The following is a 27,035-nucleotide window of genomic DNA, read 5'->3' as shown; positions in this document are numbered from 1 at the left end:
CAGTAAGACCAAGAAAAAAAAGCAACTGGAATCCCGAGTATTTCAAGTTCAGCTATACAAAACAAAGTCACATTTTGCATATCAAGTAAGAATATAAATATCTAGGGGTACCTGAGTGGCTCAGTGGTTTAGGCCTCTGCCTTTGGCTCAGGTCATGAATTCAGGGTCCTGGGGTTGAGCCCCACATCAGCTCTCTGCCCAGCAGGGAGCCTGCTCCCCCCGCCCCACCTACTTGTGATTTCTCTGTCAAATAAATAAAAATCTTTTTAAAAAGGGAATATAAATGTCTATAATTTTTATATGCTTGTTATCAATTATATTTATACAGGTTCACATTTATACTGTGGGACAGTGGGCTGTTCTATAGTTTTTGAACTAAAACCTTATTAAAAAATCAGAATGTTGGGACGCCTGGGTGGCTCAGTTGGTTAAGCAGCTGCCTTCGGCTCAGGTCATGATCCCAGCGTCCTGGGATTGAGTCCCACATTGGGCTCCTTGCTCGGCGGGGAGCCTGCTTCTCCCTCTGCCTCTGCCTGCCTCTCTGTCTGCCTGTGCTCGCTCTCTCTCCCTCTCTCTCTGACAAATAAATAAATAAAATCTTTAAAAAAAAAATCACAATGTTAATAGCAGTTCTCTCTGTAATGCGATATAGCTAACTAGCTTGCTTGCTTTCTTGCCTGTCTGCTTTCTACATGGCGGTTTGAATTAAGAGGTTTTCTTTAAGAACCTTTTCTCTTTTTTCTTGGGTTTTGTTTGTTTGTTTGTTTGTTTTTTAAAAGATTTTATTCATTTGACAGACAGAGATCACAAGCAGGCAGAGAGAGAGAGGAGGAAGCAGGCTCCCTGCCGAGCAGAGAGCCCGATGCGGGGCTCGATCCCAGGACCCCGGGATCATGATCTGAGCCGAAGGCAGAGGCCTTAACCCACTGAGCCACCCAGGCACCCCTGTTTGTTTGTTTTTGTTTTGGTCTGTGCTACACTACTCAACTGTAGTAGAAAGGCACTTATAATGGCTAGGCGTAATGGCTCTGAATCCAGATTGTCTGGTTTAAATCTTTTTTTTCAATCATTTTGTAGCTGTGTGACCTTGGCCAAATGATATAATCTCCCTGGACCTCAGATGTCTCATCTAAAATGAGGATAACAAGAATACTTACTTCATAACATTGTGAGAGTAAATGAGTTTTCCCTGTAAGGCATTTAGCACAGTACATGGCATTCAGTAAATGTGCAGCAAGTATTAGCTGTTAGTACTGTTTTACATGTTTTTTCCTGGCAAGTTTTCTCCAGGATTTAAGGATTCTTTCTGATACTCAGCAAAGTACTTAAGACTATGTAACTAGTTTATTATCTGAAGTCACTGTTAAAGCCAGAGCTATTTGATTCCATAGGTACCTCTTTACTGTTTGACTAATTCCTTGAAGTAAATTTTTCTATTCATAATGTTACTAGTCTGTAAAAATTACCTACAAATTTAATTCTAGGATTATGACATAGTGGCCACACTTTATATGATTTGTTTACTTTACCAGAGAAGACCTTTAGTACCATATTTATTGTATTGGCTTTGGTAAATTTAAGCCTTAGGCATAAAGACAATTTTTTTTTTTTTAAGATTTTATTTTTTTATTTGACAGAGATCACAAGTAGGCAGAGAGGCAGGCAGAGGGTGGGGGAAAGCAGGCTCCCCGCCAACCAGAGAGCCTGATTCGGGACTCCATTATTTTAAGATTTTATTTATTTATTTGACAACAAAGGTCACAAGTAGGCAGAGAGGGAGGCCTACCCCTGAGCGTACCTCAGGCTACCCGCTGAGCAGAGAGCCGGATGTGGAGCTCCATCCCAGGACCCTGGGATCATGACCTGAGCCAAAGGCAGAGACTTTAACCCACTGAACCACCCAGGCGCCCCACATAAAAGCAATTCTTAATCCAAAGTAAATTTAAAAATACAGTAAGTTTTTGCTGAGTTATTACTATTATACAGGTAGGTTATTAGGTATTTTTTGTTGCTTTCACGTATTTTTTTTTTTTAAGATTTTATTTATTTTTTTTGACAGAGAGACCGCGAAAGAGGGAACAGAAGCAGGGGGAGTGCGAGGGGGAGAAGCAGGCTTCCTCCCTGAGCCGGGAGCCTGATGCAGGGCTTGATCCCAGGACCCTGGGATCATGACCCAAGCTGAAGGCAGACATTTAACCACTGAGCCACCCAGGTGCCCTGCTTTCACGTATTTTTTTTTGTAAACTCAGCTGTTAATAAATGTTCACATTTTCCCTGTCTTTTGGTGAATGCATGTTTTTGTTTATTTTGATGTAATTAAGCACCTCTTATGCGCTTATGGGCTGTTAGTATAACCTCTTTTGGGTGCATTTTTTCAAAACTCTTCCCCGATTTTTTTAATTTTTTAGAAAAGATTTTATTTATTTATTTGTAGAATGAGAGAGAGAGTGCACGGAGGGAGGGGGAGAAGCAGACTCCCTGCTGAGTGGAGAGCCCAGTGCATGGCTTGATCCCAGGACCCTGAGATCATTATCTGAGCAGAAGGCAGACACTTAACTGACTGAGCCACGCGGGCCCTCTTCCTTGACCAATTTTTTATTTTTTATTATTTTTTTAAGATTTTATTTATTTATTTGACAGAGGTCACAAGCAGGCAGAGAGGCAGGCTGGGGTGGGGTGGGAAGCAGGCTCCCCACTGAGCAGGGAGCTAGATGCAGATGGGGGGCTCGATCCCAGGGCCCTGGGATCATGACCTGAGCTGAAGGCAGAGGCTTAACCCACTGAGCCACCCAGTCGCCCCCTTGACCAATTTTTAATGAGCTATCTTTTTGATACTAACTTAAAGGAGTTCTTTATATATTCTAGATACAGGATCTTTGTTGGGCATTGCTTATGTCTTCTCTGGTTTGCCTTTTTTTTTTTTTAAAAAGATTTTATTTATCTATTGTGAGAGAGGGAGAGCATGAGCAGGTGGTGAGACAGATGGAGAGGGAGAGGCAAACTTCCTCCACTGAGCAGGGAGCCCAGTGTGGGGCTTGATTCCAGGACCTGGGATCATGACTCAAGCTGAAGTCAGATGCTTAACTGACTGAGCCACCCAGGTGTCCCTGGCTTGCATTTTATTAATACTATGTTAAATTGCATTTTATTAATACTATGTTAAACATTTAAACTTACCTGTTTAAGGGATAAAGGAGCCTGTCAACCGAACCTATAGTGAAGATATTTTAAAATGGTTTTGAGGCATCTGGGTGGCTCAGTGTGTTAAGCCTCTGCTTTCAGCTTGGGTTGTGATCTCGGGGTCCTGGGATTGAGCCCCACATTGAGCGCTCTGCTCAGCGGGGAGCCTGTTTCCCCCTCTTTCTCTGCCTGCTTCTCTGCCTACTTGAGATCTCTCTCTCTCAAATAAATAAAATCTTAAAAAAATAAAATTTTTTTTATGGAAGCTTTATTGTTACACCTTTTTCATTTAGATTTATGGTGCTTTTAGGATTTTTCTTTTGTAAAGAAGGATTGTTTGGCTTCATGAAGTTTTACCCTACATATTTAAGACTTGGTACTCAACAGTTTTTAGCAACAGATGCATGGGGACTCTGCTCATCTACTTTTTCTATTTTTTTTTTTTTTTTCTATATTTCAGTTTGGGTAGTTTCTATTGCTGTGTCTTCTTTTTCACTCATTTTTTCTTTTACAATGTCAGTACCTCTAATCTGATGACATTTTCATTGTATAATATTATATTTTGCACCTCTAGAAGCACTGTTTGGTTGTTTTTTATATGTTCTGTTTCCCTTTTCTCATGTTTATGTTCTTAAACTCTTGAGCATCTACTTGTCTTGATATTTTTACCTCATTATTTCATCATTTTTCTTATTTCTCCTGGTTATGGATCATGTTTTCTTGCTTCTTAGCTTATCCAATAATATTTTGTTGAATATTGGGTATTTGTGAATTCTGCATTGTTTTCTGTGACTTAACTGTCTTTAAAGAGTGTTGAACTTTGTTAATAGCAGACAGTGAGGATACTTGTATATCAGCCTAGGACTCTGCATAGAGTGGGTCTAGAGCACACTTATTCTAGGGTTAGTTTTTGTCTTCTGCTGAGTAGACATTTTTGCAGTATTTACTGAATTCTGCAGGTCTTCACTGAAGTTGCCATTCTGGCTATTTGGAATTCTCAGTACCAGGTGAACCCTGAAAATTCTTGAACTTACTGCTTTCTGGTCACTCTTTATTTATTTATTTGACAGAGAGAGCACAAGCAGGGGGAGCAGAAGGGGAGTGAGAAGCAGACTCTCTGCTGAGCAGGAAGCCCAACTCGGGACTCGATCCCAGGACCCTAGGATCATGACTGGAGCTGAAGGCAGATGCTTGACCATCTGAGCCACCCAGGTGCCGAAGTGTCCCACTCTTGATCAGCTCTTGATCTAAAGTCCCATGTTGGGCTCCACACCGGCCATGAAGCCTGCTTAGATAAAATTAAAAATATAGGGGCGCCCAGGGGCATCTGGGTGGCTCAGTGGGTTAAGCCTCTGCCTTTAGCTCAGGTCATGATCTGGAGTCTTGGGATCAAGCCCCGCATCGGGCTCTCTGCTCAAGCAGGGAGCCTGCTTCCTCCTCTCTCTCTGCCTGCCTCTCTGCCTACTTGTGATCTCTCTCTGTCAAATGAATAAATAAAAATCTTTAAAAAGAAAAAATATAAGGGCGCCTGGGTGGCTCAGTGGGTTGGAGCCTCTGCCTTTGGCTCAGGTCATGATCCCAGGGTTCTAGGATCTAGCCCCACATCTGGCTCTCTGCTCAGCAGGGAGCCTGCTTCCTCCTCTCCCTCTGCCTGCCCCTCTGCCTACTTGTGATCTCTATCTGTCAAATAAATAAATAAATTCTTTAAAAAATTTCTAAAAAATATATACATTCATATATATATATAAAGAAATAAATTTTCAGAAAGGTAATTGAAGATTTTAAGAACAATGCACTTAAAAGGTCTTTGTACGTATATAGTTCCTGGAAAATACTGACACATCAAGAGTGTCCCTTTTAACTAGTGTTTACATTAATTATTATTATAAATTATAGCTGGTTATAAATAATTACTATAAGAAGAATATGCTTATACTGTAATTGGGCTTTCTACTTAGTAAGTAGGAACACAAAATTTAATTAGTTATGTTTCTTTGACTACATATGGTTGATGATAGCCCTCAGTTACTGCTTCTACTTTCCCTTCTCTCATCCTCAGATAACTCCTGCCAAGTGTATAGTTGATGGTAGGGAGAGGGGGTAGGGAATTAGAAAGCTCTTATAGAGGACTAATGGTACTAGAGGATGGAAGTATGAGTGAAAGAAAGCTAAACAGGGTTTTGGGTTTTTTTTTTCCCCCCCTTCATATCTGGTTGGGTAAGTTAAGGGCAGAGCATCTACTGAGATTAAGAAGACTTGGTGCAGAAGAGATTCTGGGAGGAAAATTCAGTTGTGTTTTGGATATATTAAGTTTGAGGTGAGAAATAGCAAAGTAGAGATGATGAGTACACACTTGTTATGGAACTATTCTGTAGTTAGCCCTAGCATTGAGCTTAAGCAGTTGATTTCTTTCTACACATTTTTTTTTCTTTCTACACATTTTTTTCTGCTTTGATTTTTGTCATCATTTGCATTAAGTCTCCCTCCCAGATTTTGAAGATCCTGTTTTAAAAGTTGTGAGTAAAATTTGCTTAAATTTATGATGGTGAGTTCTGGCATAGATCATTATATCTTTAAGATGCAGGCTTTTCTCTGTAACAAGTAGAATGGTTTGAAAAATAATTATTGGGGCACCTGGATGGCTCATGCAGTTAAGCACCTGACTCTTGTTTTTGGCTCAAGTCTTGGTTTAAGTGCAGTGAGTATAGGTTCTGCACTGGGGTCCACGTTGGGCATGGAGCCTACTTAAAAAAACCACAAACATTAAAAAATAGTAATTATTAGTGAAACCACACATTGATACCTGAAAGTCAAATAGCACTAAAACATTTATGATGAAAAAGTATGTCCCCCTCTTCCATTTTACACTAAGACCATATTTTTCTTTCTTATACAAGCCTTTATTTCTCCTAGAGTTAATACTTGTCTCATTTAGTTGCCTGGTTTTCTGTAGACCTATTGCTCATTTTCCCCAAATAGTGTCTGAATTTCTGTCATTTGCTTATGAATAATGATTTCCATATTATGAAATCTATGAGTTCCATTTTGACCTTACTGGAAATCTGTGTCATGGTGGCCTTTGGCTTCCTTTTTTATTTTGGAGTAGTTGTTCTCTATTCTTTTTTCTGTATTAAATTTATTTACCAAGTGCCATGTTGTCTTTTTTTGTTTGTTTTCTTTTAATAGCTTCATAAAAAAGAATGCATAGAGGTAAAATTTTAACTTTTTGAGAAGCCTGTGTCATTTTCACATACTTGATAATTTGGCTGGCTTTAGAATTCTAGGTCAAAACTTGATTTCACTCTGAATTTTGAAGGTTTTCTAGTTGTTAGCAGAATTGCATTGTGACTTTGGAATAAAAGTTCAGTGACATTCTAATTACAGATCCTTCTTATGTGCCTTTTTTCCCCTCTCTGGAAGTTTTTAAGGACCTTTTCTTTATTTCCAAGGCTTTGAAATTTCACTATGATCTGCCATGGTATAGATCTTTTTCTTTTTCTTTTTTTTTTCTAAGATTTTATTTATTTATTTGACAGAGAGAAATCACAAGTAGAGGGAGAGGCAGGCAGGGAGAGAGAGAGGGAAGCAGGCTCCCTGCTGAGCAGAGAGCCCGATGTGGGGGCTCGATCCCAGGACCCTGAGATCATGACCTGAGCTGAAGGCAGCGGCTTAACCCACTGAGCCACCCAGGCGCCCCTATAGATCTTTTTCTAATTCTGCATTATTTTGCATGTACTTGTTTGTTCCTGTGGTTTGAGAGATTTCTTTCCTTCGGTAAGAAGAAAATAATACTTTATAATACAATTTCCATACATTTTTTTTCTTGCAGATTTCATTTTCTATAACATTTGCTGGACATTTTGGAGTGAGCTAATGATTTCTTATTTTACATACTCTGTATTCTGTCTCTCTGTCTTGCTTTTACTTTCTATATTTGAATCTTCTGTATTTTTATTTTCTTACTGGAATTTTAGTGGGATTTAGGAGAATATGGAAATAACATTTGATCATTCTGTTGTATTTAGCAATCAAAATTTTAGGATCGAATTTAAAATTGTTTGCATTTCTTGCTGAACCCAATTTTTTCTTTTTTGTTTTGACAGAGATGTTATGAACATAAACAGTATCGAAATGGGTTGAAATTCTGTAAACAAATCCTTTCTAATCCCAAATTTGCAGAGCATGGAGGTAAGTATAAATACCATATACTAGTAAGTGTAAGTAAATAAAGCTTTGCTAACATGTCTGGCTTCACTTACTTGGGTAATGAATCCCTAACTATCTCAGCTGCCCTAACTATTTTTCAGACAGAATGGACCTTCTCCAACTCTTTTGTGAAGATGTTTTAATACTGTAGTTTGAATTTAATGTCAAGAAAACTGTGACACATTCTACTTGATTTCTGGTTTATTCCCGTTTTGAAGATTAGTGCTGTAGGAAAGGCAGAGGAAATTAACAGGGACAGATATGTTTAAATTTAATAAATATGCTCATTTAAGATATTAGACAATTTTGGTTTAGAACTTACGTTGAGCTGGAAAAATTTGATGTCTTACATTAAGCTTACTCAGAAAGTGTCCATTTTGTCCTTAGCTTATGAGCTAGCATCTTTTTATTCAGCATTGTATCTTGGGTTTTCAAGACAGTCATGTTTAAGACTTATTTGTGTATAGTAATGTTCTGAAAATTTACATACACCTTTTGCCTAGGTGAAGGGAAGATTGGACAGTGAGATGTTGGTAGGGTAAGAATGTGTAGCTGAACTTGTGAAGACATATAGGAAAGCTAAGCTTTCACAAGTCTGATTTGTACAGTTAAGGAAACATGGCTCTTCAGTAATTAGATAATCTTTTAGTATTAAAGAAGAGGGAGAGAGCAATAGTTCTTATCGGCTCTCTTTACTCCTGTCTGTTTTTGCTGTAATAATAAAATTGGAGGTGGAAAGCAGGGGGAATAAAACCATCTAAATTGGGGCACCTGGGTGGCTCAGTCAGTTAAGCCTTGACCTTCGGCTCAGGTCATGATCCCAGGGTCTGGGATTGAGCCCCATGTTGGGTTCCCTGCTCCACAGGGAGCCTGCTTCTCCCTCTTCCCTGCTTGCCTCTCCCCCATTCATGTGTTCTCTCTTTTTCTGTCAAATAAATAAATAAAATCTTCAAAAAAATTTTTTTCTGTTAGAGTGATGGTATGTTATATGAAGTGCCATAATTTAATTGAAAGTATTTTAATAGTATGTAAAATGATGGTTTGTCTTAGACTCACTAGCAGTACAGGGTTTCATTAAGGCACTTTTAAGATGTTTTGTAAAACTTGTATGAATAGATTTTACATATTTGACAACAAAGACTATTTTATACTGTTCGCTACCTTGCTAGTTTGGCTACTTGCCAAATATATTTTGTTTGCTTCCTTTTCCTTTAAAGTTTTATATGACTTATAATGATTTGTACTTGATTTTCCCCTCTTTTCTATTTCCTTAAGTGTATTTTTCTAATAAATGTTGATTTTTCCTCAGGGTAATACCTTTCTTTTAATCCTTTTTATTCTTAATTAATTCTTCTATAAATTATAAATTTTAGCCCTAAAATTTAAGTAAATCATAACGAGTATTTTTTATTCCTATATGCTTCATAACATGCATGTTATAAAATTAGGAATCTTTTTTTCTTTTTCTTTTTTTGAGAACTTAGTATTTCCCTGAACTCTGTTAATCTTTTGATTGTGAATGACGGGTGCCTGACATTTTCTTTGTTGTGTGTTTGGTGTAGTAATCCCAAAGAATCATTTAAAAATTGATGAAAAGTCAGAACTGTTAGGTAATTTATGTGAATTGTTTAACCATTGAACTGTGAATTTAATTTTAATGTAACTTAGGTTCACAGAAATAAAGTCTGTTTTAAGGTAAAGTTTTCCATACTTTAAGGTAGTGATTAATTACATGAGGTGACCCATGGAATTCCTTTGAAGAACAAGAATAGAGTCATTGTATCTTGTTAGCATAGGAATTACCAGATATCCATGCATTTTTGTATCTTTTTATTTAGAAAAGATTTCTGGGGATGCCTAGACTATAGAAATGTGTTTCTTCTTGGTTTGTCAAATTTTAAAATGTTTTAATTCTGTAGAAGTCTGAAATTTTTCCAAGTAACCCTCTTGAAAGTTTAAATTCTTAGGATAATGTAACATTTGTTTTTCAGATTATGATTACTTTTTTGTTAATTATTGTTAATGTTTAATTACTTTCTTTTTTCTTCATTTTCTTTCTTTTTCTTTTTTTAAAAATAGAAACCCTGGCTATGAAAGGATTAACATTGAACTGTTTGGGGAAAAAGGAAGAAGCATACGAATTGGTTCGTAGAGGTTTGAGAAATGACTTGAAGAGTCATGTGTGTATCCTTTTGGAGATGTTTAAGGATTGGTTTGGGATGTCTTAAGCTAAGACAGCAATTTGGGAGTCAGAAGTCTTAGATTCCTCTTACTGTGTAATTGCAGAGTTTTAAATTGAGTAACAGCTGTCACCGTGGAACATTTTTGTGTACCTCCCCTGTTTTCACATTACTTCTATTCGGATACATTGGACTGACCTTGTAAAATACCATAGTCCCACCTTATCCGCAGTTTCACTTTCTGCAGTTTCAGTTACCCGAGCTCACCTGCCGTTTGGAAGCACATGATCCTTCTGATGCACTGTCAGGTCAGTAGTGGTATTACCACCCGACATCACAATGCCTGCGTCATTCACTTCACTTCATCTCATCATGTAGGCATTTTATCACCTCACATCACAAGGAAAAGGGTGAGTACAGTATAATAAAATATTTAAAAGAGAGGCCACATTCACACAACTTTTATTACAGTGTATTGTTATAGTTCTATTTTGCTATTAGTTATTGTTAATCTCTTACCATGCCTAATTTGTAAATTAAGTTTTATCATAGGTGTGTGTAAAGGAGAAAACATAGCTGTATATAGGTTTCAGTATTATTGATTGTTTCAGGCCGTTTTTGAGAGTCTTGAAACCTATCTCCCACAGATGGAGGTACCATATTTGCAAAAGCTCTTCCCACAATTACAAACAGAGTAACACCCTGGAGATTTCATCATCATTATAAATTTAGAAAAAAAATATACAATAAGAATAATAAAGGGGCAGATAGTATACTGATGAAGAGCACAGGCTTTGGAGTAAGCTTCCCTTAGGTTTGAATTTCACCTCATCATCTTTTTGTGATCTTAAGACTTCATTTCCTAGTGTATGAAATGAGGATAACCCTATGTATCTCATTGTGGTGTTTTGAGGATTTAATGATGAGGTAGATGTTTAACATAGTTTTTGATAATTCCAAGGTATTATACAAGGTAAATTTTAAGAGAAGTGTGAAGTTAGGAGCAAGTACAAATGTCTGAAGGAAGATAGAGAAAAAATTGTGGGTTGCTTTTTTTTTTCCTGCATAAAATTAATATTTTTGTTTTTTTAAAAATTATTTGTATTAAAATTAAGTTACTTTTTTTTTACAAACCATTTTAAACAATTTTTTTTTTTTTTTAAAGATTTTATTTATTTATTTGACGGAGAGAGATCACAGAGAGGCAGGCAGAGAGAGAGAGAGAGAGAGAGGAGGAAGCAGGCTCCCTGCTGAGCAGAGAGCCCGATGTGGGACTCGATCCCAGGACCCTGAGATCATGACCTGAGCCGAAGGCAGCGGCTTAATCCACTGAGCCACCCAGGCGCCCCTAAACAATATTTCTTTACTTATTTTGTGAGCTGGCACAATTTTTAGTGCTGAGACTTTGAATTTCAGGTGTTTACCAGACCTCTGGTAAACTACAAATGAAGAAAAGTTAGGGATTTTGCTGTTGAGGGATTTATAGTCTGGTGAAAGAAGGTACTTAACTGGAAGCATACATAGGAACATGTTTGAGTATTACATAAAACGTTACAGCTTGTTCAAAAATTATAACTAATCCAATAAATCAGAAATGAGTTGGGAGTAAGTGGAAACTCTAAGGTTATCAAAGGACTAATTAGTAAGACTTTTGTAGATACTTTTTCATCCTTTTTAATGATTACATAGTGTTCTGTATGTATTTATTTGTGTTCCTCTTGTTGGACGTATGTTTCTTTAAATTTTTAGCAATGTTAAACTCCTTAAGTATAAATTTATAGGAGTTTAGAAGCAGTTAAAAGATAGTTGCAGTGCTTGAGAGGTGATCAAGTCCTGAAATAAAGGTGATGGGGGCCAGATTATGGAGGGTAGTGCCTTAGGCTTTTAAAAACATGTACTAGCCAAATGAGAAGATTGTGTTAAGCTTTACTTTGTCATTTATATTGTGAAAGAAAAGATTTTTCAAATAAAATTTATGGTATTAAATATGTTTTTCAGTTAAATTGCCATCCTGGGCACTATGTATGTATGTATGTATTTATTTATTTATTTATTTGACAGAGAGAAATCACAAGTAGATGGAGAGGCAGGCAGGCAGAGAGAGAGGGGGAAGCAGGCTCCCTGCTGAGCAGAGAGCCTGATGCGGGACTCGATCCCAGGACCCTGAGATCATGACCTGAGCCGAAGGCAGCGGCTTAACCCACTGAGCCACCCAGGCGCCCGGGCACTATGTATTTAACTGACTCTGTTGAGGATCCCTGGCATAAAAGTTGGTAGATTGAAAGGTTTAAATCTAAGAGAGAAACACTACAAGTTTCTAGAAAGTGAATTATTTTCTTTTGATTTTATGTGTGTTTTCTTTTCTTTTTTTTTTTTTTTTTAAAGAAAGGTTACTCTGGAGAGAATAAAAGTAGAGAGACTGAAGGCAGGAGGATAGGTGACTGCAATAATCAAGATCTGAAGAGAAAAGGACCTATTAGGGGAGTGGAATTAATTTACATATTTTTCCCCCTTTATAGCATTTTTTACAACCAGCTATAGTTTACTTACCTGTGCCCTTACTAGCCTTCAAATTTTTTGAATGCAGGAAATAATCCATTTCGGTCACCTACACCCTGATTATTAAGATTTTTTTTTTTTTTAAGATTTTATTTATTTATTTGACAGATATCACCAGCAGGCAGAGAAGCAGGCGGAGAGAGAGGAGGAAGCAGGCTCCCTGCTGAGCAGAGAGCCCGATGCAGGACTCCATCCCAAGACCCTGGGATCATGACCTGAGCCGAAGGCAGAGGCTTTAACCCACTGAGCCACCGAGGCGCCCCTATTAAGATATTTTAATTATTTGCTAAATGAATTTTTATCTTACATGTGGTTTTTATCTTCTGTGTATTGACTTTCAGGAACTTTGAACTGCACTAAACATTCTATACTAAGGATATTGTTAGCTGAAGAAAATGTACATGATGTAGAGTAATTATATGTCATGTATATACCGATTCCCTCTTTTTTTCTTTTAAAAGTAAGGATGATTCCAGGGGCACCTGGGTGGCTCAGTTGGTTATGCATCTGACTCTTTTTTTCTTTTTTTTTTTGTAAATTAAATTTTATTTTATTTTATATTTCAGTGTTCCAAAATTATTGTTTATGCACCACACCCGGTGTGTCTGACTCTTGATTTTGGCTCAGGTCATGATCTCAGGGTCCTGAGATTCAGACCAGTGGTGTAGAGCCAGCTTGGGATTCTCCCTGTCCCTCTGCGCACCATGCACATCCCATTCCCCCCACCCCCCAAACTTATGTGCGCATGTGCACTCGCTCTCTCTTGCTCTCAATAAATAGATAGATAATTCATAACATTTATTGAGCATTTATTTTGTACCAGTCTTTTTCATTTAATTATGAAACTATGCTGTGTAAACTTTCTGTTTACATTTTATAATTGAGGAAACAAAGCAAGACTAAGTAACTTACCAAGGTCACAGCTAATAAGACAGGTGAGTCCTTTTTTCTCTGGCTCAAAAAGCTGTGTTGTTTTCTAGAGTGTTAAACTTCTATGTTTATATTCTCTCCTTTTTTTTTTTAAAGCTTATAATTTTATAAATAGCTGTAGTTTTCTGAGTTTCTTGAGAAATATTACTGGAAATTATTTCTTGACTTGTAGGTTGTGTCCTTAACTAAATCCTTTAGGTTGGCATGTTTATGGCCTTCTCCAGAGGTCAGACAAGAAATATGATGAAGCCATTAAATGTTATAGGAATGCGTTAAAATGGGATAAAGACAATCTTCAAATCTTAAGGGACCTTTCTTTACTACAGATTCAAATGAGAGATCTTGAGGGTTACAGGGTAAGTAAAATAGCCTTTTTTTTTTTTTTTTAATTCTAAGGGGAAAGTAGTATTAAAATATTTAAAACTTTTGTGAGTACTTACTGAAAACAAAATTTTCTGTTTTTAAACAGAATTGGATTGACTTTCATTCATCTCCTTCTAGTAGTGATTGTGTGTATGTTATGACTAGACTAACCAGATTTTTTAAATAAATTATTTTACTGAGACAGAATTGGATTATTGTGTAGAATGGAGTTAATTCAGTGAAAATTAACAGTGATGTTCCTCAAATAGGCAATGCCTTTGTCTGCTATTAACATGTAAATACAACCTTTAATTCTCACATTTTTCTGAAAAGCATATTTGTTTCTTCTTTTTACCTCCACTGAGACTATTCTGTCTTTGTGCCTATATTTTAACCCTTAAATCAGTCTATTAATTCAAATCTATAAAGTCCATGTAGTACCTGCCAGTTGTTTTCTATAGATCTTAACTCAGTAGTTGGGCCCTGTATTTTTAAAAAACATTTTTCTTATGTACTGTTTTTCATGCTGTCTCTCTCTTTTTTAAAGTAGTTCAGGAATTAATAAAGCCTATTTAGTCCTAAGTTCTAAAACAGCTACAAGATTATCTTGGAAGTTCATTGTACTTCTTACCAAATATTGTTTTGCTCCTATAAAGCAATACAGTATGGGTGTCTGTAGCTATTTTCTGTTACTATTCCCAGTGTTGTGTTGCAAATTACTCAGCATTGTTGGATAAATTAATATAATCTTTGTTAAGAGCATTTGCTTTCACTGTAAACCTAAGAAAAAGTGGTTTTTTTCCCCCCTTAAAGGAAACGAGGTATCAGTTACTTCAGCTTCGCCCTGCACAGAGAGCATCATGGATTGGTTATGCTATTGCTTACCATTTATTAGAAGATTATGAAATGGCAGCAAAGATTTTAGAAGAATTTAGGAAAACACAACAGGTAACAACCAGAAGACAGACCTAGTAAACTGGGTCTAAGTATAATCATAAAAAAGAAGTGCATATAGACTTGCAAATTTTTTATTTTGAAATAGTTTCAAACTTCAAGAAAAGTTGCAAGACCAGTACAAAGAACTCCATATATGAGTTCAGTCACATTAATGATAATACTTGGCACATTTACTTTATAATTTTTATTATTTACTTATCTTTTAAAATTTTTTTCCTGAAACATTTGAGAGTAATGCAGACACCCTGATCTTTACTCCTAAATCTGTTATGTTAGTGTGATATTTTCTGAGAATAATTCTTATTGTTATTAACTCTATACATAGTATAATATAGATTATCAAAAATTAGGAAATTTAACATTGATAGCCTGTTATTATCTAATCCACAGCTCATATTAAAAATATATTAATTGCTCTATTTATATCCTTTCTAAGATTCCCCCCCATTAATGGAATCATACTTTGCATTTAGTTATCATTTCTTTGCAGTCTGATTTAATCTGAAAATTTCGAAGACTTTATCTGTATTTCATGACATTGAAATTTTTAACGAGTACAGCAGGTGCTTGTGGAATGTCCATCAATTTGGATTTCTTTGATGTTTCTTTATTATTAGAGATAGTTAAGAATTTGGGGGAGGAAACTACAGGAGTTATATTTACCCCTTCTCTGTTCATCACATTGAGAAGTGCAGAAGGTTTTTTTGCTCTGTTTAATTACTTGGTTAGGGTGGTGCCTGCCGGGTTTCTATACTAAAAAATTGTTATTTTTTTCCTCTCTGTAATTAGTAAACAGTTTGAGATTTTATGAGTAGCCTGTTCTTCATCAAACTTACCACTGGTTTTAACATTCATCGATTGTGATTCTTGCCTGAATCAACTGTTCTATGATAGTTAAAAAGTGGTGATTCTTTAACTCTCTTACTTTTTCTAGATTTATTATTTGACATTCTACTCTTAAGTAAGAGCTTTCCTTTCTCCCCTGTTTACTTATTTTATGTAAGGACTTAGGGATTCTAACTTTATTCATTTAGTAAGTTAATATTGTCATTTTTTTACTTAGTTGCTCTCTAGACAAATGTTTAAGAATTTTTAGAAAATAAATTTTGTCAGTTATTATCCTTTGATTTCTTAAATGTATTTTGAGTGTTTAAACGGTTTTTTAATATGAAAACAAAATTCTTACTGTTAGTATTCCTTATATCCATATATAGACATCCCCTGATAAAGTGGATTATGAATATAGTGAACTCCTTTTATATCAGAACCAAGTTCTTCGGGAAGCAGGTCTCTATAGAGAAGCCCTGGAACATCTTTGTACCTATGAAAAGCAAATCTGTGATAAACTTGCTGTAGAAGAAACCAAAGGTATTTAAAAATTTTTTTATTTTTATTTACTTATTTATTTTAAAGATTTTATTTATTTGAGAGAGAGAGCCTGTGCGTGCACAAGTGTGGGCGTGGGGGCAGAGGGAGAAGCCAACTTCTGCTGAGCAGGGAGCCTAATGTGGGGTTCTATACCAGGACCTTGGGATCATGACCTGAGCCCAAACCAAGAGTTGAACATTTAACTGACTGAGCCACCCAGGTGCCCCAAAGGTATTTTTCTTTAAAGGATATAATTTATGCTAGTATTTAGTTATGACAATGAGCAAGACTAAAAAACTAGTTGCTGCTGATAACTGAATATAATTCAGCTCTTTGGTGATAGAAAATCTGTTTCTTGCTCATACACGCTGAATAATTTGTAATGTTGGAAAATACACATTTAAACTATCAGTGTTTATGTAGGAAAGAATAATTGCAAAAAATAAGATCATTAAATGAAGGGACTCAAGAATTTCTCTTCAAAATGTTTTTGGCTTGAAATTATTAATAGGGTTTGATCAAAATATATATATATATAGGAGGTAATTGCTTAATTTTATAAGGCAAGAATTAATTTCTTAGGAACAGCTTATTAGCAAAACTATTGCTATATTGACAGTAATATTTGTTGATAATCAGTCTTTACTGAAGTAAATATGGGGCAATAATGAGGTCTTTCTAGTTTATTTGGATGTCTTTCTGGACACAGAATATTAATTGAAACCAGAGATTTGGCTTTATGTGTTTGGATTCTGATAAGAGGGATAGATCCCTCAATAAAGCTCTCTAATGCTGCCATTTATTAGAAGGCTGAAAAAAGGAGTCTCAGTTTTAAAACTTGAGGACCTTATTATGGAAAATGAAAGAAGAATAACCAGTAACTGAAAATAGAAGTACTTTTCTAAGAATTACCATCTGAAATGTCTCTTTGCCTGGGTTAGTCAGGGAACTGATGTTTGCTGGTTTCAGATTCCTTTGGCTCCTGTTGAAGTTGAACACTAAAAAAGTACGGTACTTGGTTAGGTTTGAGGTTGGTGTTGAGGAACATAACTACCATGACTTCCAGTGCTTTGATGAAACCTCTGATGCGAGGCCTTCTGGCCAAGCATCTGTGATTTTATGTTGTTGGAGCCTTTGTTGTGTGTCCCTGGGGGTTGCAGCTTTCTCTAAGTTTGCTGTGGCCAAACCAAGAAAGAAAGCATATGCAGATTTCTACAGAAATTATGGTTCCATGAAAGATTTTGAGATGAAGAAGACTGGTATCTTTCAGAATGCAAAGGGATTTTGCAATGTACAGAATTGCTTTGGGTTGAGTTCAGTTGAAGTCTGTCACTGACCTGTGTTCCTGAACTATGAAGTACAGATATTAGGTTATGGAATTGTTTGTCTTGATAAACAACTAACAAATACTTTGGACAGTTTAAAAAAAAAAGTATGGTACTTGCTTACATTATTTGCCAGATGAGCTTTCAGCAGAGGATACTGCTATTGGCAAGAAAAAAATTGGAAATCTGTACCTCTGCTGGAGCTCATTTGTGAGCTATAGATCCAGAAGAGCCGACTTTTCCTTTGAATTGATCATTCTGTAACAATCTATTAGTTATAAAGGAAGGGTATTTCTGTCTTCATGGAAAGATCACAAGATTGGAAAAAAATTGCTTGGATTTCTTTATTGGCTACTATAACTAGCTGTATGACCAGTCACAAGGCTTGGACCTTTGTTTCTTTATCAAAATACATGCTAGTTTCCAAAATACTCTTAAGTACCTCATTTCATTTGATCACTTTGATAATTATATTAGCAAGAAAGAATGACAGATCAAGTTAGGTGAGGATTCACAATTGGTCAGTGGTTTTTAGGAATTTGGAAGTCATTGGTGACCTTAACAAAAGCATTTTCTGAACATTTGGAAGGAGGGTGGAAAAAGTTAAGTCAAGTAGAATTAAATGACATTGGAAGTCAAGAAATTAAAGATAGCATGCGTGGATGACTCCTAAAAGTTTTGTTATCTAGGGAAACAGATAAGTGGGATTGTGCTAGATGAAATGGAATACAGAATCAAAAGGTTTTTTTACAGTATCTGTTTATGTTCACTGGATAATGATCCAGTAGAGACAGAATATTTGATAGAATAATGTGATCCAGTGGATAACTTGAAAGATTAGCTTTAGATAACAACATGAATAGTTCACAGTAGCAAGAGAGGGTAGAATATATAGGCAAGCAGATATATAGATGTAGTGGGTATTTGGGAGTTCTCTTCTCATTGCTCCCATGTTTTCAGTGAAATAGGAAACAGCCATCATTTCATTTCAAAAAGTATATATTGATAATTACAGTGAGTCAAGTGACAGGAGGTATATAAAGAGAATAGAAAGGAACCGAGAGTAGTAGAACATTAATCTTTGGAAATTCCAGTAATAAAGGCATTGTTAGTGGTCTGAATAATTTGCAAACTTCTGGAGTGGGTGAGAGGGCATAATTAGCAGAAAGTTTCATTGTGGATTCTTAAACTCCCCTGTTCCTTCTACAAAGAAGAGGTGGGAGAAAATTAAGGAAATGTTGGGTGGGTATAGTATAGGGGAGAAAAGTTACAGGATTTTTTTTGTTCTCGGTGAGGTTGGCTTTTGATTAGTAGAAAGCAGGTTTGTCAACCTTGGCACTGTTTTGGGACTGAGATGTTGGGGTGGAAGTTTCCTATATGTTGTAGAACGTTTAACAACATCCCTAGCTTCTACTTACCAGAATACCAGCAGCACGACCCTGTCCCTTACTGTGATAACCAAAAAATATCTCCAGATACTGACAAAAGTGCCCTTGGCTGAGAGCCACTGATGTTAAGAATATGGGCTTTTTAAGCCAATTTACTTGGATTCAAATCCTGATTCCAACAATTAACTATCTGAAAGTCCCTCAGCAAGTCTGCTTATGTTCTCTCTGCTTTAAAATGATGAAAAATAATGTGTTTGTTTTAAAGGTTTTATTTATTTATTTGACAGAGATCACAAGTAGGCAGAGAGAGAAAGAGGAAGAAGTAGGCTCCCAGCTGAGCAGAGAGCCAATGTGGGGCTTGATCCCAGGACCCTGGGATCATGACCCGAGCTGAAGGCAGAGGCCTTAACCCACTGAGCCACCCAGGCGCCCTGAAAATAATAGTGTTTTCAGAATTGAATTACTTAATGCATGTGAAACCATTGAAAGTTACTGGCACACAGTGTATACACTGTGTTTGTCTTTATTGTCTGATGAGAGCAGAGCATGCAAGGGTGAAGTTGTGGTTTGAAAATAATGCCTTTGGTGGATGGAAACCCATTAAAGATAAGGAAGTGTGTACCTGAGCAGTGTTTGAAGCTCATTTGACTTTGGAACTCATAGATTTCTAGTGAAACTGGTGTCTCTGTCCAGTCTTCTAATGACGTTTTGTGAGAAGGTGTGTAGCAAGCAAACATTTGGGATGATCCAGGCCTTGAAATTGGTAAATAAGGGAGCCTTGTGTTTTGAGACTGATTTTGATATTTGGGTCTCTTAATGTCATTTGGGGATGAGGTTTGTTGTGCAGCTCAGAGAAAACCAGCAATGAATCTGTGACTTACTGAAGGGTCTGAAGGAAAGGGAATGGTTTTTCTCTAAGATTGAAGGCTAGGATTAATGAGACAAGAATAAGCTAGACAAGACAGTGAAGCTTAAAGCAAGATAGGTGCCTTATTTGGTAGTTGGAAGAGCTAGAAAAAGCAGGTTTTGAATGTGGCCATGGCTGTGGGCTGCTATAGCTGAATCCTTTTATAATTTACTTGGAGATCATAAGGTTAGAGTGTTGGATTTGGTCAATAATTCAGATATGAAATTGTGTTATGTCAGGTGTAATTAAGTAGTAGGTGGGTGGCTTGGTAACTGTGTTTAGTGAATTTGGGAATAGCCTATAGTTAGACAAATACCTTAATCAATTGAGGATGTGGAAAGGATGACATTTCTACATAAGAACTTCAAAAAGAGACAATAATATGGTAGTCTTGTTGAAGGGTATTGGGAATTTAGGATGATACTGAATCCAATTCCCAACATTGGAGAGGCTTTAAGAGAAAGTTTAAGGAAAAGTTAAAGTTATAATCAGAAGATATCTAGTTAATTTAATTTGTTTTTCATCAGGGGAACTTCTGTTGCAGTTAGGTCGTTTGGAAGATGCAGCCGATGTTTATAGAGGATTACAAGAGAGAAATCCTGAAAATTGGGCCTATTACAAAGGTCTGGAAAAGGCACTCAAACCAGGTAGTATTAAAACTTTATAAAGTTTTAATTGAACCTTTTGTTGATAAATATTTTATTAACTCATTGGAAAGCCATAACTTAGAAAAATAGTCGTTAAGAATTGGTTTCAGGAAGAAAAAAAGAATTGGTTTCAGAATCTGAGTACAAAAGTACAGTAGCAAACTTCCATTTAATATGGGAGAGTGAGCATTTTCTGAAACCTCCCTTCCACACATTTATAGAAATAGTTGAGAAAAGAATTCAGAAACAACTTGCAGAAATTCACAAATGGCATGGCAGCTACAAAAATTGAAAGGGAAATTCCTACAGATAGAAATGTTGCCTTACAGAGATATCTCTGTGAAGGAAAGAAACAAGCATAACTTCTGTGGCCACAGCAGCATGGCCTCCCAAGGGCATATGAATGTAACCAAGCTGAAAGAGCAGTACTGTTTCCTATGTGGGAAGAGGGACTGAATTTACATCACTCAAAAGAACTTGGGTCCAGAGAGTCTCCCCACAACTTCCCTTCACCCTCTCCCATAAACGGGACCTACTTGGGAGGACAGACCCAGAAACATGTCATCTACAAATAGGGTCCTTAGCCACGATGATCTGATTTGAGGCTGTCTCCTTCAAGACTGGAAGTGAGCCATTACTGATACATTGATAAATACAAGAGAAACCTTATAACAAAGAATATTTTACTACTCTGGAACACTATCATGGGAATGGTTATCATTAGTACAGCAAAAGGGAGTAAATGGAGGAATCTAAGATGAAAAAAGGGAATTGCAGCCATGAAGTATGAAGTTTTGAGAAAGTACTAATTAGGAATTTAAGAAATGAGAAGCCTACTTCTTGACATAAAAATCTTAACAGATTGAATGGAAGAGAGTCCACAAGTGAGGAGAAATTAGTGAACTGGAAGACTGAACCAAGGAGAGCTCTCAGCTAAGAGTTAAAGAAAATATAAAAGAAATAAGGAAAAATGAAAGATGAGGGGATAGATCCAAAAGTTCTGTAATAAAGGATAGGCTGAAGAGAGTAGTAGAGAAGCTATGGAAACATAATAACCAAGCCTTTCTTAGAATTAAAGTAAACTCTGAGTCCTTAGATTCTGAAAGGTACCTAAAGCAGAATGGATTTAAAAAATTACGTATTTTAGGTGATTATAGGTATTTAAAATATGAAAATATTAGGAAAAAATACTCTGAAATGATTGGTGTATTTGGGTGGTTATTTGAAATTTTCTTTTCACCTTCAACTTTCCTGCTTAATAAGAATTTATATATACTTGGAGAAATTTATAATTTGTTAGAAAAAACATACAAGTTATAATTATATATAAAAATAATTTTTTCTTTGTTTGCAGCTAATATGTTAGAACGACTAAAAATTTATGAGGAAGCCTGGACTAAATATCCCAGGGGACTGGTGCCAAGAAGACTACCGTTGAACTTTTTATCTGGTGAGAGTAATTGCAAAGGAATGAAAATCATGTTAGGATTTAGTTTGTTTTCTTGTTTTTAGATACATGAATATGCATATTAATATTAAAGTATGCATTTTAGAGTTGTCTGGGTAAATGCAAATCAACAGAATTTTTTTTTCCAAGGTGAGAAGTTTAAAGAATGTTTGGATAAGTTTCTAAGGATGAATTTCAGCAAAGGTTGTCCACCAGTCTTCAATACTTTGAGGTCATTATACAAAGATAAAGAAAAGGTAAAGCAAAATACAGTTTTTCCCCCCACTATCATTTCTTTGCTCAGTCTTTGGAATTGTTGATCCCTGATTATCTGTGTACATACTACACATTTGGTGAATCTGGTATCTGTTTTCCTATCTTGCAGTTTAAATGCTTCTGTACCTCTTTATGTTCCTATTTTCTCTTTTATTTCTGCTATTTACTTTGAGTCTGTGTAGGTATGGAAAGTTCGTAAGGTAGTGATTTATTCAGTACTTTTCTCTAATCCTTGTTCCTGGTGAAAGTCAGATGTGATTTTTAAACTAAGGTTTTAGTTTTGTTTAGTAATCATTCTCCTTTTTTATTTGGTGGAAAGAAAATTCTGTCAGCAGTTGGTTTGCTGTCCCAGTAAGTTAACTTACTCTTTGAGCGATGTATAAAAATGCTCAAATTGCTTATTCAGAGGCCATTTTAATTTTAATTTAGATTATTTTGCTTGCAAGTACAGTGACATCAGACATGTTGGTTGACTAAATAGAAATCAGTTACAGTGAAGAATCAGAAAGGTGGGACAAATTGAACATGCTGAACACTTTAACCTAAAGCACAGAAGGTGTGCTTATTTTCCAGTCTTTTGTTAAGAGGCCCAAGGTATGGGCTTTATGATGGCTTTCACTCTTTTTTAAATTGCATAAATCACATTCATAAAATGTGATCTCTTGTTTCCAGTACCAATATTATGGGAACTGGATGCTTACAAAGCAGTCTTGATTATAGAAGCCTCTTTATTAATGATTTTCCGCTTTGTGGTTGTATCATTGAAACCTTAATTTGTTAGAAGTATCTAATTTATCCTTGAGTCTTCCCATGGTATTCAACGTAAAACAGTTTTTTCTTTCATTCTCATTTACTCAGTTTGCATAATATTGAATTCTGTAATGATGATAATAAATGGAACTGATTCAAACAGGTTTGGGAAAACAAAACTCTTAGTAAGCAGGTAGCTCACCTTGTGGGAGCAGAAGAACATGGGCACACCAGAATAACCTAGCTGTGACCATTCAGTCCTCACAATTTTTTGAGGTAATGGAGAGTGCTGGTGTTAATCTGTTGAGTTGGTTAAGGTGAGGTCATTTAGGAGAGCTTCTATAGTAACAAATCCATTATAGATGGATTAAGTGAGGAAGGGAATTAATAAATTAAAAGTGCTCACAGATCTCTTACAAAGCCAGGAGCAAGTGGTATAGTCATGACTCAGAAGAAACAAGAACCTGGACATCCACTCACTATCCTGGATTTCAGAAACCCACCTGCTGTTCTGTTTTTACTAATGCTTTTCCTTGGATTTTAAAATCAAGAGTTGATGGTATTTTGTACTTTCGGAATTCTCTTTTTACATAGTTTTTAATTCTTGATTCTTGGAGGGCAGATGTTAACTGTGGGTGTTATTTATGTGAATTGAGATAAAAATGAACCGAGATAAGAGTCATCTGTAGTGTTACCTATAGTATTATTTCTTTTTAGCCAACCTTTTCCTGATTTTTAGCTTGATGCAAATTCCCTCCTTCCTAGCAGGGAAAGAAGTTGCCAGTAAGTTTCTAGAAAGTTACATCTTTTTTTTTTTTTTTTGGAAGACTTTATTTATTTATTTGAGAGAGGGGGAGAGGGCATGAGCAGGGGGAGGGGCAGAGGGAGAAGGATAAGCAGACTTGCCAATGAGTGCAGAGTCTGATGTGGGGCTCAGTCCCAGAACCCTGAGATCATAACCTGAACCAAAATCAGGAGTTGGGCACTTAACTGACTGATCCACCCAGGCACCCTGAAAGTTACATCTTAATACCTTTAAAAATGTATGGCTTACTTGCCTTTTTATTTTTTTTTTTAAGATTTTTATTTATTTATTTATTTGACAGACAGAAATCACAAGTAGGGAGAGAGGCAGGCTCCCTGCTGAGCAGAGAGCCCGAAGCGGGGCTCGATCCCAGGACCCTGGGATCATGACCTGAGCCAAAGGCAGAGGCTTTAACCCACGGAGCCACCCAGGCGCCCCTGCTTTTAAGTTTTTATCCTTAGGTTAATAGGTTTATAAAAGGGTGTGTACATGAGTGTGTGTGTGTATGTGCGCGCGCACACACACACACCAGTTTTTGGAATGTTGATGTAGCTCTTTAAAATAATAAATACCATTTTGTACAAGAATGGTAGCTGCATGTATATATATTTTATTAAAGTGTGCTTGTTTGTTTGTACTCTAGGTGGCAATCATAGAAGAATTAGTAGTAGGTTATGAAACCTCTTTAAAAAGCTGCCGGTTATTTAACCCTAATGGTAAGTGCTCAAGTTTTATGTTTTAAAACATCTTGAAATTTTTAATATATTATGAAATTCTTAATCAGAAGGTTAGTATATTCATTATTTAGACAGTAAGCTTAGTATATTTAAACTTTTTTTCTTTTTAAGATGGAGATGCATTAATTTGCACACTGTGAAAATATTGGGCTAAGAAGAGAATCCTATTTTACTGGAAAAAAATATAAAATTTAGAACATCTATAAAACTAGACTTAATCATACAATGATCTTCCATCATTTACTCATCATCCAGTTTTAATAATTTTTAACTCATGGGAAAACGTATTTCATGTATATTTTTACCTGCTTCCCTCTTTTCCCATGGTATTCTGAAGTAAATCTCAAACCCAGTCACATCATTTTATCCATGACTATTTCACTAGTCTAAGATTATAACCATAATATTATCATTACACTGAATGTTAATACTTTGTTACGATCAAAGAAAAAAGTCCATGCTTAACGTTTCCAGTTGTCTTAGAAATGTCATCACCCCCCACACCCCTTGTCTTTAAAGTTTGTTTGAATGAGGATCCATATGAAATCTCTGCTTTGAGTTTAATATGTCTCAACTCTTATAAAAAATCCATAGGTTTTCTATTTGCTCTTTTCCCTGCAATTTGTTTGTTTAAAAAATTAGGATTTTTTTTCTAAAGTTTTTCCATAGTCCATATTTTCTTGAATGGATTCTTACGGTGTTGCTTAACACGTTATTCCTCTGTCCTCTGAATTTGTTATAAATTGGTAGTTGGACGTAGAGCTGTGCTGTTTAGTATAATAACTATCAGGCTCTTGTGACTATTAAAATTTTTAAAATTAAATAAAATAGAAACTTTCCTTAGTTGCAGTAGCCACATTTCAGGTGCTGCTCAGTAACTGTGTAAAGCCATTTCCTACTACCATATTGGCCAGGGCAAACACAGAACATTTCCAAACTTGTTTAAGCTTCTCATAGACAGGTCTGAGTAGAGGATTAATAAGATCTACTTTTTTTTTTGTTTTCCCCTTTTAAATATAGGGGGGTGAACAAGGTTATTTCTTGGCGGCGGGGGTGATAGTATATTCTTCCATCAGGAGGCATTTAGTGTTTTGTATGTTAGCAACTGTCAGGAATTACAAACTGGTGATAGTCTATCATTCATCTTCTATTATCTTACAAGAGAAATTTCCCTTCATCTGTTACCTGTTTATCCAGTATTTTGGTTTGTATAGGAAAAGCAAGGTAAATGCTGCTTCTTTCCCCTTTATCTCCTCCTACTTTATGTTTTCTTTACTAGTTTTCAGAATAATGAATTCATTTAGTAGCATCCTTCAAAGATGCCAGTACACATTTTAAAGGTATTATGAATTCATGGGTTTAAACATACTTGATGTTTTAAATCATTGCAGTTTCGAATGGTTCCAGCCTTCACATACCATGGTGTAGTAGTTGATAGCTTTTTTGCAGTTTGGTATGACAAGATATTCCAGTTTATCTGGTCCACTGCCCATAGCAGACCTGGAATCCATTGTTATTCCAAAGGAGCCCTGGTTCTTACAGTGGGAAAGCCCAGTATGGGACCTGGAATGCTCATTGCTATTGGGTTGATCATTGTTTCTAGGTCTCAGATTAATTTTAATAATACTTTTTAGAAGGCGTTACCATGGTTTCATTGGTTAATCATCATGATGTTCCTTTGATTATCAGCATTTTCCTACATATTTTACAAATGTGGAAGAGGTTCAATGACATGCCCAAGAATATGCAGCACTTTAGTTGCAGATCTATCAGATCGGGAGTTGGTGAGTTCCACTCCTATTGTTTGTCCACTGAGCCATCCTGCTTTTACTAGGATAAAAATAAGCAATCTATTGCTTTCTTTGAAAGCAAATTAACAGTTCTTAGATTTTAGATATTGGTATTTAAAAAAGTATTTTATAGTGTGTGGGTTGTATATTTAACTTACACATTTTCTTGTGAGTGTATAAAATTATGAAATAAAATGTAGAGTAAGCATTTTTACTTAACTCAATTTTGGGGTATAGTTTTTATTCAACCTAAATTATGCATCATTGCATATCAGCATAATAATAGAATATATTAGTGTAATCACCCAAAACTCAACCACATCACAAGTATATTTATGTACAGTTTAGTACATTAGCTAGATACCCAATTAAGCAGTCAGGCGTTTTTGTTTTTTTTTTTTTAACCTCACATTAATGGAAAATCAAAGTTTCTTCTGATACTTATTTCACCCCTCATAAATAACATCCTGATCTTTATAGTTTCATAGTACTAGCACAGTTTGTCTCTCCCCCTCCCATTCCTTTCAGTTTCTTTTTTAGGTAGTTTTTTTATATCTTTGATCTCATTTATCTGCCATATTTATTATATAAAGTCTTTACTAAATTCAAAGTTTTGTGTTAGGGGCTATAATGATACAGAACAGACAACATGGTCCCTTCCAAAGATCTTATAAATTTAAGGATGGTTTTATAGCTAGATACATAAATAAATGGTTCAAACTACTTTTCCGTTTTAATAAAGATAAAGCCATTTGGAGGTGGGTACTCTCTTAATATATGTAATGACTAATCTTGGTTTATTTCCTCTCCCACCCACCTCCCCCACTTTTTAAAGATGATGGAAAAGAGGAACCACCAACCACATTACTTTGGGTCCAGTACTACTTGGCACAACATTATGACAAAATTGGTCAGCCATCGATTGCTCTGGAATACATAAATACTGCTATTGAAAGTACACCTACATTGATAGAACTCTTTCTTGTGAAAGCTAAAATCTATAAGGTAAAAATCCCCCCCCTTTTTATAAGGTAATGAGTCTTATAAAAACTTCTTTCTATAATTTGTAGATTCTGAAAGCGATAATTAAAATGATACATTTGATGGCTCGTAAAACCTGGAATAAGTATAGAACATTTCTCAGTCGGATTACTTTTAGATTTGTCATGGTCATAATTTACTCATTTTTATCTGTATACACGCAGATGTACATACATGCA

The 27,035-nt window shown here is 35.9% G+C and overlaps 1 protein-coding gene across 2 annotated transcripts in view; it reads left to right on the top strand.

Annotated features, from left to right (window-relative positions):
- The window catches only part of NAA15 (N-alpha-acetyltransferase 15, NatA auxiliary subunit), an 85,196-nt gene that overhangs the window by 27,385 nt on the left and 30,776 nt on the right, over positions 1-27,035 (top strand). For both annotated transcript variants that reach the window (XM_044268061.1, XM_044268060.1), the window contains exons 2-11: positions 7,284-7,368; positions 9,466-9,570; positions 13,254-13,411; positions 14,232-14,366; positions 15,590-15,743; positions 19,891-20,010; positions 21,365-21,460; positions 21,608-21,714; positions 23,932-24,004; positions 26,651-26,820. In XM_044268061.1, coding sequence (XP_044123996.1) covers positions 7,284-7,368; positions 9,466-9,570; positions 13,254-13,411; positions 14,232-14,366; positions 15,590-15,743; positions 19,891-20,010; positions 21,365-21,460; positions 21,608-21,714; positions 23,932-24,004; positions 26,651-26,820 — 1,203 coding nt within the window. The remainder of the gene's footprint in view (positions 1-7,283; positions 7,369-9,465; positions 9,571-13,253; positions 13,412-14,231; positions 14,367-15,589; positions 15,744-19,890; positions 20,011-21,364; positions 21,461-21,607; positions 21,715-23,931; positions 24,005-26,650; positions 26,821-27,035) is intronic.

Source organism: Neovison vison, chromosome 11 (genome assembly GCF_020171115.1).
Source record: "Neovison vison isolate M4711 chromosome 11, ASM_NN_V1, whole genome shotgun sequence".
NCBI lineage: Eukaryota > Metazoa > Chordata > Mammalia > Carnivora > Mustelidae > Neogale > Neogale vison.
This window is presented reverse-complemented; position numbering and strand designations above follow the sequence as displayed.